Here is a 13,951-nt window from a genome sequence, read left to right on the forward strand (position 1 = left end):
CTCCACTCAGGTCAGAATCTGACCGTTCATGAGTTCAAGACTCCCATCGGGCTCTGCACTGACAATGCAGAGCCTGCTGAAGATTCTTTCTCTCTCTGCCCCTATCTTGCTCTCTCTCTCTCTCTCTCTGTCTCAAAATAAATAAATAAATTCTAAAAAATGTATTACTTTGAAAGGCAAAACATGTACTTGGTCTAAGTATTTCAGTATATTTACTTTAAAATTAAAATATATCCCAGGGTGCCTGGGTGACTCAGTCAGTTGAGAGTCAGACTCTTGATTTCAGCTCAGGTCACGATCTCCCAGTTCGTGAGTTTGAACCCTGTGTCGGGCTCCACACTGACAGTGCAGAGCCTGCTTGGGATATTTTCTCTCTCTCTCTCTCTCTCTCTCAAAACAAATAAATAAAACTTTAAATAAATAAATTAAATTAAAAATATGTCCCTACAGAGGCCTGTTTTATATTCTGAAGAAGGGACTTCATAGTAATCACAAAGTATCATAAAAGTCATGCATATTCCGTGGGACCTACATGTTCACTGTAATGGAAATTTATCCTAGAAGCACTCTGCTCAAATTCAAAAACAAGTCAAAAAAGAGGTGGTGGCTACTTGTATGTCCACCATATGTCCATTGCTTCAAACATCTCTAAGCTTTCTTCCCTTGGTCTTCTCCCCTCTCTCCCTGTAAGCCATCTCCTCCTATATACCTCATTTTGACTAAAGTCACATTGTTCCCCCATCACTCAAGTCAGAGGTACAAGAGTCATCCTAATTTTTCTGCATCCTGATTGTACCCTACTTCTGATCAACTACCAACTCCCGTCAGTTCCATCTTCTGAATATTTCTCACTTCCGTTTCCTACTCTCCATTCCCATACCTCTGCCCCGCTTCAGGCTGTCATCATTGGAGATAAGCAGGACTCTCTAGTAAAGAACCCTAGAAGCTGTTTCTTGATTGTGTGTTGAGGGCCCACTGAGCCGGTTTCACTATCACCCCCTATGGCCAGCAAGAGGGACTGCACCCGACCACAACTTGCAACAGGCCCCATGGTTTCCTCAGACAAAAAATGAGCTGCAGTTTCCCACAGTGCCCAAAGCCCATACGTGCTGGGATTTCCAAATAGCCCTGCAAGTAGTTGATACCCACACTCAGATTGCTTAGCACCAAAGCAAAGACTGCTGTTGTGAGTCCTCAGTGATTCCCACACTTGCCTCATAAGAAAAGGAGAGCAACAGAGGGGCCCTGTGGTTTCTGGGGATACCCTGTGCCAGGGCAGAACCTTGGTGTGACCAGCTGAGCTTGGGTCCCATTGGTCCTCTGTGCAGAATGCTGATGAACTCTGCTGCCTTGCACCTGTGATTGCAAACAGCTGCAAGGGATGCCACCGTATTTGTCCTAACACTCCTCAGACTATCACCTGCAAAACTCATCCCTTCTCCATATACTCTGAAAGGTCAGACCAGGTCACTTTCTGTCTAAAATTTCCCTCTGTAGAACAAGATCCAAATTCCTCACGTGGTCTACAAGGCCCTGAACAGTCTAGCTCCAACCTTGCTTTCCAGGTTCATTTTCTGCCATTCTTTCTCTCCTCTTCTCCATCCCTGCTACACACACACACACACACACACACACACACACACACACCAGACATACAACTCCATTCACTTGCCTTGCCAGAAATAATCATTCCCACACTGCTACCTGGTAACAATCATTGGTCCAGAACACAAATGCTTCCTCCTCTGTGAAACCTTCTTGCTCCCCCTCAGAGACTGGGCCCCTGCCTCCACTCCTCTCACTAGACAGCTGTACCTTCCTGAAGACTGGGTCCAGGGACTGTGCCTTGCTGCCTTTGCTGCCCTTCACCTAGCAGAGGCCTGGCACATGGTAGGCACTCGAATGTTGTTGAAGAAATAAGCAAATGTATACATAAATGATATCAACTTCTAAATGCATCTCCCTTAATATTGCTGATGAGCTTTTTTTGCCTCGTGTCCTCAATGTAGTCATTTTTCAACTATCTCCAATCTATTATCGTTTGCTCTTAAAAGGGTTTCATTGACAATGAATCTGGAATTCTCTCTACAACTTTAGAGGTTTTTATATGCAGAGTTGCCTAAGGTAAAATTACAATGTGCAATGCAGAATCTCTTCTGAAAAACCCACCTACAGCTCAATTTTAGCCTTCAAAGTGTATTTTCCTTAAAGTGTACTTTAAACAGTACTATAAATGCTTACAGAACTCCAAACAGCAAATTAATATTAATGGTAATAACAATAATATTTCCTCTGAAGTACTTGATTGAAGTCAAAAGATAGCCCAACAAGTTGACATGCAATCGAAATTTTATATTTTTCATCAGAAAAACAATTCACTACCAATGACAAATAACAGTAGGGCTACTAAAACTACCTGTCATGCATCTAATGAAGACAGATTCTCTGGCTACCACATATAATATGTAATATCCAAAAGTGCAGCTGTAATTCACAGCTAATTAGTGCCTTGCTGTTAGGAGAAGTGTCATGGCCCTAACTCTCTTTCCAGATCTACTCAGACCTCATCAGAGCCGACAGCCATGCAAGGATCACAACAAACCAATTAGCACCCACCCCAACCTTGGGCCGCTGCTTCGAGCCCGCCCCAGCATCAATAAATCATGCTTCTTCATGAAGCTCTTCTCTGACAGCTGCAAGCCATTGCCGCCCAAGGAATAAAGACAATACTTCTAAGGAAAACTCACGTAGGAAAGACAGAGATAGAAAAGGGGTATTATTGGCCCTCCTTTGGCAGCATAGCAGTCAGCAAAATTGAAGACCATCAATTCAGGCTGATTAAGGGGACAACTGCACTAGAAAATAAATCTATGACGGGTATATCTGAAGGTCCTTAGTGGTAATCAACAGTCAGTAGTTGGGTTGTTTGTTTGTTTGTTTGTTTTAATGTAGACATATTGAAGACCTTTTCTTTCCATTTTTCTCTTGGATAGCCCTCCTTCCGGCTAATAAGAAAATCTTCCTTTCAGTAGAATATAATGGCCTGCATTTACTTTGTCCCCCAGTGAATACACAGCAATCAGATAATTCATTTGAAAGACTCTAAATTGTTTGACTTCATTCAAAAAGAATCCATAATGATATGCTGGTTCCCGAGCAAGGCCTACAAAGCTTCCTAGATCCATAAGCAAGCGCTAGAGTATTCTCAGCACATAACAGCCAATATCCTTGTAATTTTGTTCTAAGCCCGTAAAGCTGTTTTGTTCCATAATATTCTACTTAGAAAGTGTTCAGAATAGTCACTGTAGTCTGGGCATTATTCAAAGATATGACTCAAGCAATTCTACTTTTAGTTTGTTTTCCTCATAGAAATATTCTTCTCTGTGTTTAATGCTAATCTAAAGCATTTAATCTCGCTTTTAGCCAAATAATGATTACCTAATTTTACATATAAGTATTGGGAAAGCCAAATAAACAAACATGGATACATTTAAATGAGAAATCCTCTTATATCTCTTCTTATCATTAAGCATGGAGATTTCCAAAAGACATGTTTTTCTTCCTCTGAGTAAATATTCTCATGGAAATTTTCAAATATTTATCTATAAGGATGTCCACTATATCGTATTTCATAACAGCAAAATAACTAAAAATAATGAAAATATACAAAATATGAAATAGATTAATACCCATTCAATAGATACCCATTCGATGGAAGATTTCAGGGTTTCTAAAAATAATGATATAGACAAATATTAAAGGACATGCAAAAAATATTCAAGGATACTGAAAGAATAAGAAAAATGGAGCCTAGAACCATTGTGTGCGTTTGTACACATACAAATAGGTGTGTATATACACACACATATTTATATTTATACATATTTTTCTGTACAAGATGATCTCAATTTATTTTCTGAATATGAGTGTGTGTGTTTGTTTAAATAAATATGTTTAAAGGTTAAGCACAGAAAAAAGCTTGCCAGAAAAGCTATTCAAATATTAAAAATATATCTTCAGAAGGTGATATTTTAGATTATGATATCTTAGATTATTTTAGATAGTTCATATAAAAGTGTTTATACTGCTTTCATAATCAGAAAAAAGTTATTATACCTAATAAAATACTCACTTATGTCACCTGGGTATATATAGGTGTGCACTGGTATGAAGTCACAGGCTGATAGGGCATCAATTCTGAGTGGCTAATGCCCAACCTATACCAGTCATTAAATTCTTTGATTATGACCTTAGATATAAGCAAGATTGGAAAGGTCAGAGGCTCATCCTACTTGGGTACATTTCAAAAATAGTAACCAGAAGAGCATCCTCTAACTAAGTAGGGGTGGAGCTGGAACCAAACAATTTGAGAACACCATATTAACTTGATGCTGGAATAGGCAGGGGCTGAAGGATGGAGCTTCTGAAAAAAAAAACTGCCTCAACACCACTGTCCTTAATCCTTTCCAGCTCCAATACATCTGCCCTAATATTTGGGACTTCCTGGTGTGAGGAAGAAAACTGGGGACCAAACACATATAGTCTGGCCTGAGTTCAGGTCCAATCAAAGTTCCTAGGACACGTGGGCTCAGGGCCTGCTTCACTACTGCACCATGAAGGCCATGCTGACTTCCAGCTCAGTGAGCCAGGCAGACACAATAAGATATGATAAACATTTACCACAGGGCCAACAGGATAAAGGAAGGCAAAATCTCTTCTGCCAAAAGGTTTATGTCTAGTTGGAGAAACAGAGTACACACTTTAAAGGACATAATAACATACAATGGGCCCGGACAATACAGAGGTCAGAGCACAGCAAGGAGAGAAAAAGTCTCACGTGACAGATGAGTCTAAATGGTCTTTAAGAAAGGACATTCAATACCTTTGCAACCTACACTGAGAGACAGATTCATGAAAGCAGAAACATGCATATTAGCACCTGTAACTATTAAAGATAATTCTCAGGCCTTTCCTCCTTCCTAAGACAATGTAAAGTCAACATGTATTTGACTCTTTAGCTGAAAAACTACATTTGACCAAATTTTACAAGTCATGGGATTAACCAAATGCATTTGTATCCAACATTTCAATTCATTTTCTATCGACCAGGCAAAGACAAATGAAATGCAAAAATTGAAACTGTATTGTGGAAAGATCAAATTTGACAACAATGTAGTTTCTACTTTTTGCTTATCATTTCCCTAGAAGGAGAAACCCCTAGATAATACAAAAGTGAGAAAATACAGCCAGACCTATTTAATCTTCATTTCATATGGAAACTTCTATCCATAGTTAGAAACTGTTTGTTAATTTCTATATTACTCTTGGGTAGTTCAGATTTAATTTTGGTACTATGAAAATAAGAAATAAGGCAAATTTCAAATTAACCTGTCCATGTTCACACAGCAGGTTCATGACTACAGACTCTCAAACCCATATTTAGATCACACAAACAATGCCCATACCTGAAAGGGCGAAATCTCCTTTCTGGCTTTCACTCTCTCTGATTAGAAAGGCACCAGTCTGGTTTTCTGAATATAATAGTTGTTTTTCTGCATCTGTTCTCTTGATTGCTCCAAAGAACCACCTAAAAAGAAACAGATGTAAACTTTAGTTAACCAATCAACCATTACTTTTTAAAGAACAGGAAGTTTGGCAAGAAGTATTCTAACATCAGAAATGTTTAGTATTCTTTAGTGAAACTATCACAGGTATAAATGGTAGCTTTTGATACTTGAGATGATTTTTCTGGATGTCTGTAACCCTCACCAGGACTCTTTTAAAAATGATAAAGTAGGAATTTGGCTGATGCCTGCTACCACGTCCCTTCTCACATCTGCATTCTGTCTGAGAGGTCATGTGTCCTCCTTCTGTCAAATCCAAAGCCTCCAGGGTGGGCCTGCCATTTGAGCCCGCTGGGTTCCATGCTCTACAATTACTCATCATCACCATCAAACTGTTCGCTGCCTCACCCAACACTTTCTAGGTGTTAGGGGGCAAACATTCCAATCAAAGGATTCATACATTTCACATTAAAGTGTAGACAATTAAAAACGTAGTTTTCTGGACATTAATTCCCTCCCCTCATCCATTACTACCTAAACCTACCATAAGATGCAATGATTTTGCATGTTTAGGAGGAATTTATCAAATATAAAGGAAATTTTCATTGGTGGAGAGATTATGTGAAAAAGATACTTCCATCTGGGAAGTGTCTTCTTAGTGCCACCCCCACTTCTTATCTTTACCCTCCTATCCTGAACATTCCAGAAATATGAGTCAGATACTGAACACACAAATGTGTGAATGTGAGCAACCCTGGCAAAGAATTATGGATTTTAACATGACAGCCAGTCTAAGATGTATATCAAGTCGGTAGACACCAAGGTGATACTAAGAGGAAGCTGAGAAAATATGCTTTTCACTAATGACCTCCCACTCTAGGGTCAAAAAGTTGAACTTTATCATCTAAGATTTTAGACAAAACATTTATCTGTTCAGGTATCATCTTCTTATTTTTGTTAATGTTTATTTTTGAGAGAGAGAGAGACAGAGTGAAAGTGGGGGAGGAGCAGAAAGAGAGACACAGAATCCGAAGCAGGCTCCAGGCTCTGAGCTGTCAGCACAGACCCCGAGGCAGGGCTCAAACCCACAAACTGTGAGATCATGACCTGAGCCAAAACCGGACACCCAACCGACTAAGCCACCCGGGCACCCCTTCAGGTACCATCTTCTAAAATGTAGACACTCAAAGAGAGAAAATATAGGCTTGAAGGAAGAAATACAGGCTGTGTGAGGAACTGTAGGCTGTTAGAGGATATATAGGCCATCAGAAATTGGCTCCAATTGGTTTGACATGTCATGGATATTGGGGAGTATGAGTGCACTGAGGGTGATACAATTGGAAGGAAGAGGGGAAAGGAAGTGAAAAGAGAGACCTTAAACTATAATCATTACCTGACAAAGCCAAGGTATTTGTTTACCATTTTGCTAATCAAGTTTCTAATTACACAGTATTAATTATACCATTCAGGATATGCCGGGTTTCATAGGAGTAATGAACAATGCCAAAAAATCTCCATGGCTTAAGATGACAAAGATCTGTTTTTCATTCAGCTGCATGTCTACCAAAGGTCACTTGGGGCTCTACTCTGCGTCTATCTCTATGTCTACCAGGGCATTTCCATCTCCATGCTTCCACGATTGCTGAGGCAGGAGATAAAACATGTGGCAAATCACAGGCTGGTTCCTGGAGCTTCTATTTAAAGCTTCTACATAAGAATGAAGCCATTGCAAATAAGTCATATGTTTGTGCCCAAATGCAAAGAGAGTAGGAAATGCAATCCCACTGTTTCCCAGAAGGCAAGAGAGCTGGAATCATTTGGTAGACTACACTAATGACTGCCACACTGATTCAACAGCAAGGACCAAATTGATGTCCACAGACTATTGTTTACCTGACTGAAATTATAGAAGGCATGGAAACATTCCAAGGGGCTATGTAACGAATTCATAGAAAAATTTAAAAATGCATGCTTTTCTACAACTGCAGAAATAAGTCAATAGAATAATGGGACAACAACAACAAAATTAATTAATTAATTAATTTTAAAAAATTTGAACAGACCCAAACACACAAATTAGAGGTAAAAGAATGGATAATTCAGGGGCACCTGGGTGGCTCAGTCGGCTAAGCGTCCGACTTCGGCTCAGGTCATGATCTCACCACTCATGAGTTCAAGCCCCACGTCGAGCTATGTGCTGACAGCTCAGAGACTGGAGCCTTTTTGGATTCTGTGTCTTCCTCTCTCTCTGACCCTTCCTGGCTCGCAGTGTCTCTCTCTCAAAAATTAAAATAAACATTAAAAAAAATTTTTTTAAGAATGGATTATTCAATAACAAATGCCAGTGCCACAAATAATCCATATGGAAAAAATTAATTGATGCTACCTACAACATACAACATAGTCCTACATAAAGACCTAGTGCAAAAAGCAATCTTTAAAACTTTCTGAGGACACCAGACTAAGGAAGTTTTCTTAGATAAGAGAAAAAGAAAAAGACATAAAAACCTTAAGGGAAAAGATTGATAATATTTCTTACACTACAAAAACTTCAACAACTGCAAGATTACCGGGAAACAAAATTAAAATACAAGCCACAGACCTGGAGAAAATATTTGCAAAGTATATAACCAAGAACAGGGATAGTGGTCAGATTACATAGAGACTTACAATCAATATTTTTTTAAAAAGAGACAAAACAGTAGAAAAATTGGCATAGCATAATTGTACAGTTCACAGAAAAGGAAAACCCAATTACTAATAAAAATAAGAAAAGAAGCACAGTCTCTATCGGTGCCAATAATTAGGAATATTAGGAATATTAAATATTAAAACAATGAAATGTCACACTTCGAGCTGGACAAAATTTAAAACTTTTACATTCAGGTATTGGAAAAAAATGTGAAGCAAGAACCTTCATACAGTACTAGATGCAATATCATCTGGTACAACTACTCCAGAGAGCAATTTGACAATATCTAATAAGGCTACATATTCGTATACTATTCAATTTCACTTCTAGATTACACACCATATGTGCTCAAGGAAATAAATCGTGACAGCATTCACTGAAGAATTCTAGCATTGAAAAATCGGAAACAATCTAAATGTCCACTGTAAGGGAATAGATAAACAAACTTGGTTATAGATATAAGACAGAATACCACACAGTAATTAAAACAAGTAAATTGTTCAGGGACAAAAGGGAGTTGAAGAATGATACGTACTCTTACAATGCCATTTACATAAAGTTTAAGTCAACACATAAAAAACACTACATATTTTTATGGACAGTTGAATGCTTAATGAAAGCGAATAGTTAATAAGTAATAGTATTTTTTTAGTCCATTTCCAGAAATGGCGACGTTTCTTCGCACAAATATCTTATGCACATTAGCAACATGGGTCAAATATACTGATCAACCCCAATGCATTTTCCTGATTCTGAGTGCATTAATTATGGCATCAACATTAAAATGTTTGCTCTAAATGTAAATATTTAAACCTTTACAAGAATTATAATTTATCTAGCAGATTAAATTCTTAGAAGTAGGATTATGTCTCATATATCTCATTATTTTCAAGAATAAATATTCCATTATATGTTTTAGATACATACATTACATTTGTATTTTGGATAATTCTGTAAATGATGTATTTTCTCTGCCCAATATATGTATAAACATAAGGAATCTAGTCCTGAAACCAGTTTCACTATATGCTAACTAATTTGGATGTAAATTTTAAAAAATAAAAAATAAATGTACAAATAAGCAGTTTTTGTAAATCAAATGGTTAAAGATATAGTAATTTTACACCATTTATAGAAAGGAACTCTGCAGTAATTTTTTTTGAAAAATCCTTTTATATGTCACCAATTTTAGATTCTTGAATAATAGTTTGGTACACTCATTTTACAAGGCAAATCACACCAGCACTGAATCCACAGTAACAATGAAATGCATGTAAATATTTGATTGGATCCATCAACTCAGTTAATACCTGGAATTTTATTTGGCCGGCTACCATCAGGAAGTGAATATAAATAAAACAATTGTTTTCTGCATGTAGTTGCATTACAATGCCATCTTTCATACTCAGTGGTGACGCAACCACTATAAACTGGATCGTAAGAGCATGTGCTGCAGCACAGACTAATGGGAAAACGATAGTTCTTTCCACCATCTGCACATGGGAGAATTGTTCCTTAATTTGTGGTTTGAGCCCATGGCAGAACTGTCATTCTCCGTTCTGCACATTAGAGTCCCTGTTGGCCCCATCCTGGAAGGTCACGCACACCCCAGCCCTGCGTGTCCGCCACAGCCACTTTCAGCACTTTCAGCTGTAGTTCTTGTGTGCAGTAAACAGTGAGTGCAGAGAAGGGATCAGGATATCCTAGGACTGATCAGGGAGAGTCTTACAAATCAGCGATCCTCCAAGTGTGGTCCCTGGATCGGGAGCATCAGCATGCAAACTTGTTAGAAAAGGAAATTTGCAAGCACGTCCCATATCTACTGATTCAGAGACTGTGGGATGTTGCCCAGCAATCTGGGTTTTAATAGATCCCCAGGTGCAGCTGATGCACAGTAAAATTTGAGAACTACTGAGTTATAGGAATAGTAAAAAAAAATTAAAAATTTATATGAGACAGCTGAAAATAATAAGTTAGAGTTTGGTTTACATGGGAAAAATTACCCAATAAAATGACACTACACACAGTCAGGCACACACATTTCATTGATCTTTAATGCAACTAACCTGTATTGCTATGCCATACTTGCATGAAAGAGATCTTGATTAAGAATAACCAAAAAGGGGAAGGAAATGCTTCAACAAGATGAAAATGGAGCGAAAAGCATGATGTCTATTTTGGATGAAAGGAGTATGTGATTGAAGTCTAAGGTTTATTTTGTAAACATTTATCCAGTGTCTATGGTGTGTAAATTCTGTAGCTCAGACACAGAAAGATCTGCAAGGCATACTACTGGGTGAAAAAGGGTAAGCTGCAGAGTAATCAAAATATTAATTTTATTTATATCTTAAAAACCAAAAATTACATGTGCTTACTGCTCTGGAGATGAGTGAACAATAACAAAAGTGATGGCAAAAAAAAAAAAGAAAAAAACTTTCACTTTTTACTCTGCATTCTTCTCCATAATTTGGATATTTACAATAATATATTGTTTTATATTATTTTGTAATTCACTTAAAAATATTAAGAAAGTCATTCAGGAACATGCTATAAAAACTACATACTATAAAAGATCTGAAGCAGAAACTTTGGCAGTTAGAACTGATAGCAGAAAAATCTCAAATCAGTATGAGACAAGTGCTTACGGATGAACAGTGAGACCAACGGAGGAGCAAACATGACCCCAGGGTTCCAAACATGGATGGCTGAAGAACAATGCGCCCAGCAACACATTAAAGGCACAAGACGATAATGATTAAGAGCTACAGCATCTCACTGGGAACGTTAACTTCCCTGTGCCTGGATTTCGTCATTTGTTAGTGAGAATAATAGTAACTGCCCTGTAGGTTTGTTTTGAACGTAAGAAAAACGATGTATGTAGACTGTTTGATGCCTGGACGCATTCTTGCCTGATAAACAGCACCTATTTTAAGAAAACTAATTTAAGGGAGAAATTATTTATTTGGCTTTAGACATGTTAGGTTTGAGGTCATGATGAAACATGAGTAAATATGGGAACGTGATCTCACTTCTCTAGATGTGTTTGTATCGGAAGTTTCCTCCCAAGTGATTTTTCTGTCCTGCCTGTCCTCTCTGGACTAGGACACGCTGCCACCAGGTGGCAGTAGGCCATTTTACTAAGTCAAAAATGCTAAAGCTATAGTGTGATAACTGGAGGTTCTTTATTTTACAAAAAAAAAGACAAAATTAGGCTTAAAAAAACAGAATTTATGCATTGTTACCTAATATCAACATATTAGATAATGTAGATGTCAATCAAAATTTAAGAAAATCAACATGTAAACAGATGTGGTGCCTCCGTCAATATTTCTTCATTTCCTCTAATAGTCTTATTCTGTCCACTCTGCTGCCTTAGTGACTAGCACAAAGTAGGTATCTAGCACGCTCATAATTCCAGTCAAATGGTGATAGTTTCCTCCTACATTTTTTTAAGTAAGCTCTATGCCCAGTGTGGGGCTTGAAATCATGACCCCAAGATCCACAGTCACATACTCTACAGTCTCAGCCAGTCAGGCACCACTCTTCCTATATTTGGAAAAAGAGAAAACCTATTCCCAATAACTGCTGGCTAACATTTACAAAATTTAACATATAATTTCTTTTCCCAATGCCTCCCTTACAGCCAAGACAGGTGGCCTTACACCACAGTAAACAGACCCTGAAAAAAACAAGTTTGTAAAACCATCCCCAGACCACTACTGGTATCCTCCCAGAAACTGCAGAAAGGGAAATGGGTAGATCAGCTTGGCCTATCCACCCATGAGGAAAGTCACCTGGAAGGACTGCCCAGGTGGGAACTCGCGGTTAGGTCTGTCTTTTTGTTGTCCTCACAGTTACACATGTGACAATGGAGAAAACCACCAATCATCTTCACCAGTGTGGCTTGGGGGACATCAGTGACACTAACATTTTTGCAAAACACCTACAGTTTGCAGGGTATAATCATAATCACATTTATTCATTTATTGTGTCTAAACGTAAGGCTTGGATCCATGGTCCCTTGAGTTATGGCAGTTCCATAGGACTCACCTGCATCTATGTGGGTTTCAGCAACACTGCCAGGAAAGCCTCTGTGCGGTTCCTTCCTCTCCAGGTAGTCACATCCCTCCCCTTCCTTAGGCTCAGCATCCCGCTTGGCTCACAGCAAGTGAGCCCTGACACTCTCTTCCCACTCACAAGCATGAGAAGGGCAAAGAAAAACATAAATAATGCTCATATGTATTTTGTTATTCATTCCTTCCTTTTCATTTCCCTCATCACAACCTTTGTCCAATTTGTCATCACCACTTAGATTACGGCAATATTTTACTATTTGTTCTCTTTCATATTAACAGCTTTTGCTTATTGATCAGGTACAGGGAGCCAGGAACTGCTGCTACAGTGTTGCATGCATTATCTCAGACTCTTCCCCCTTGCTCACGCCCCCACCACTAGATTAATCATTTGATAATATGACCTGGTACATTTCACCAATGCATACACATTAATAAGTTGTTGGGGCGGGGGGGTCATGGTCTCATGGTTTGTGGGTTCGAGCCCTGTATTGGGCTCCACACTCACAGCGCAGAGCCTGCTTGGGATTCCCTCTCCCTCCTCTCTCTCTGTCCCTCCCCAACGTGCACATGCAGGTGTGTTCTCTCTCTCTTTCTCTCAGAATAAATAAATTTTAAAAATTAAAAAAAAATAATAAGCTTTAAGGGTTCCCTTTGCTTCTGGAATAAAATCCTTACTGATTTGGAATTTCAGTCTGTCATCAGGACACCAGCCATTTCCTGCACAGTATCTTCCCCACCATCAATTCTTTAGATCTAGCTAAACTTCTACTCTTACGGTTATTTGTACTGGCATCACTTAAATTTGCCTGCCCAGAATCCCCACAGTGTTCACTGACTACCCTTCTGGTGGTTTTGCATGTAGCATACAAAAGCTATAGCTCCTTTTTTTTTTTTTTTTTTTTTAAGATTATTCTGTGTTCACTTGAGGCTGACGACCTCCTGGGCACAAAGCCTAACTGAGAACATCACATACGCCTTTTAGAATAGTTAAATAAATGCCTGTTGATGAAACAATTAATACATTGTACCTCGATGTGGGGATTTTATATGTCTTTCGGTTTATACTGAATGTTGAACTAGATAAAGCCTGTGTATTCATGTAATCTTTTATTTGTGCTTGCCACATAGTTCTGGTGTGTTAAGTGCTTAGGGGAGAAGCCTTATCTGCTCTGGGCCAGATTCGAATGTTAATTGGCCACACACCACAAATTCCAATCTGATCACAGTCTTCTCCAAAAGAAAACATTTGCCTATGAACCTAAAGATCGAAAATGAAGCTTATTTTTCTGTCCTCCAGAACACAAGCCTATCAGGGCTGCACACATGTAAAGAATGCGTGACAAAGTGATAATGCCGCCCCCAATATCTGAGGTAGGACTTGTGGTCACATGGAAACCAGGAAGCTCCTTGCGTGGATCATATGATAAAGCTTTGTTGTTGTTGTTGTTGCTATTGTTCACCTGTGTAGTCATCATCAAAGGGGAATTTTGAAGGAACTCTTTAGAGAGGAAGTAAGATGAACTAATTGGTACTTTCACCAGTGGGGAAAGTGTAGTGCTATGTGTTTGTAAGGATATGATTATAACCTGAACCCACTTCCCAGTACTAGTAATCAAAAA

At 38.6% G+C, this 13,951-nt stretch overlaps 1 protein-coding gene across 1 annotated transcript in view; it reads right to left on the reverse strand.

Annotated features, from left to right (window-relative positions):
• The window catches only part of FRK (fyn related Src family tyrosine kinase), a 106,956-nt gene that overhangs the window by 51,050 nt on the left and 41,955 nt on the right, over positions 1 to 13,951 (reverse strand). The window contains exon 2 of the mRNA XM_030316196.1: positions 5,466 to 5,587. Within this exon, the coding sequence (XP_030172056.1) occupies positions 5,466 to 5,587 (122 nt within the window). The remainder of the gene's footprint in view (positions 1 to 5,465; positions 5,588 to 13,951) is intronic.

The sequence above is a fragment of the Lynx canadensis genome, chromosome B2, assembly GCF_007474595.2.
Source record: "Lynx canadensis isolate LIC74 chromosome B2, mLynCan4.pri.v2, whole genome shotgun sequence".
NCBI classification, from domain to species: Eukaryota; Metazoa; Chordata; class Mammalia; order Carnivora; family Felidae; genus Lynx; species Lynx canadensis.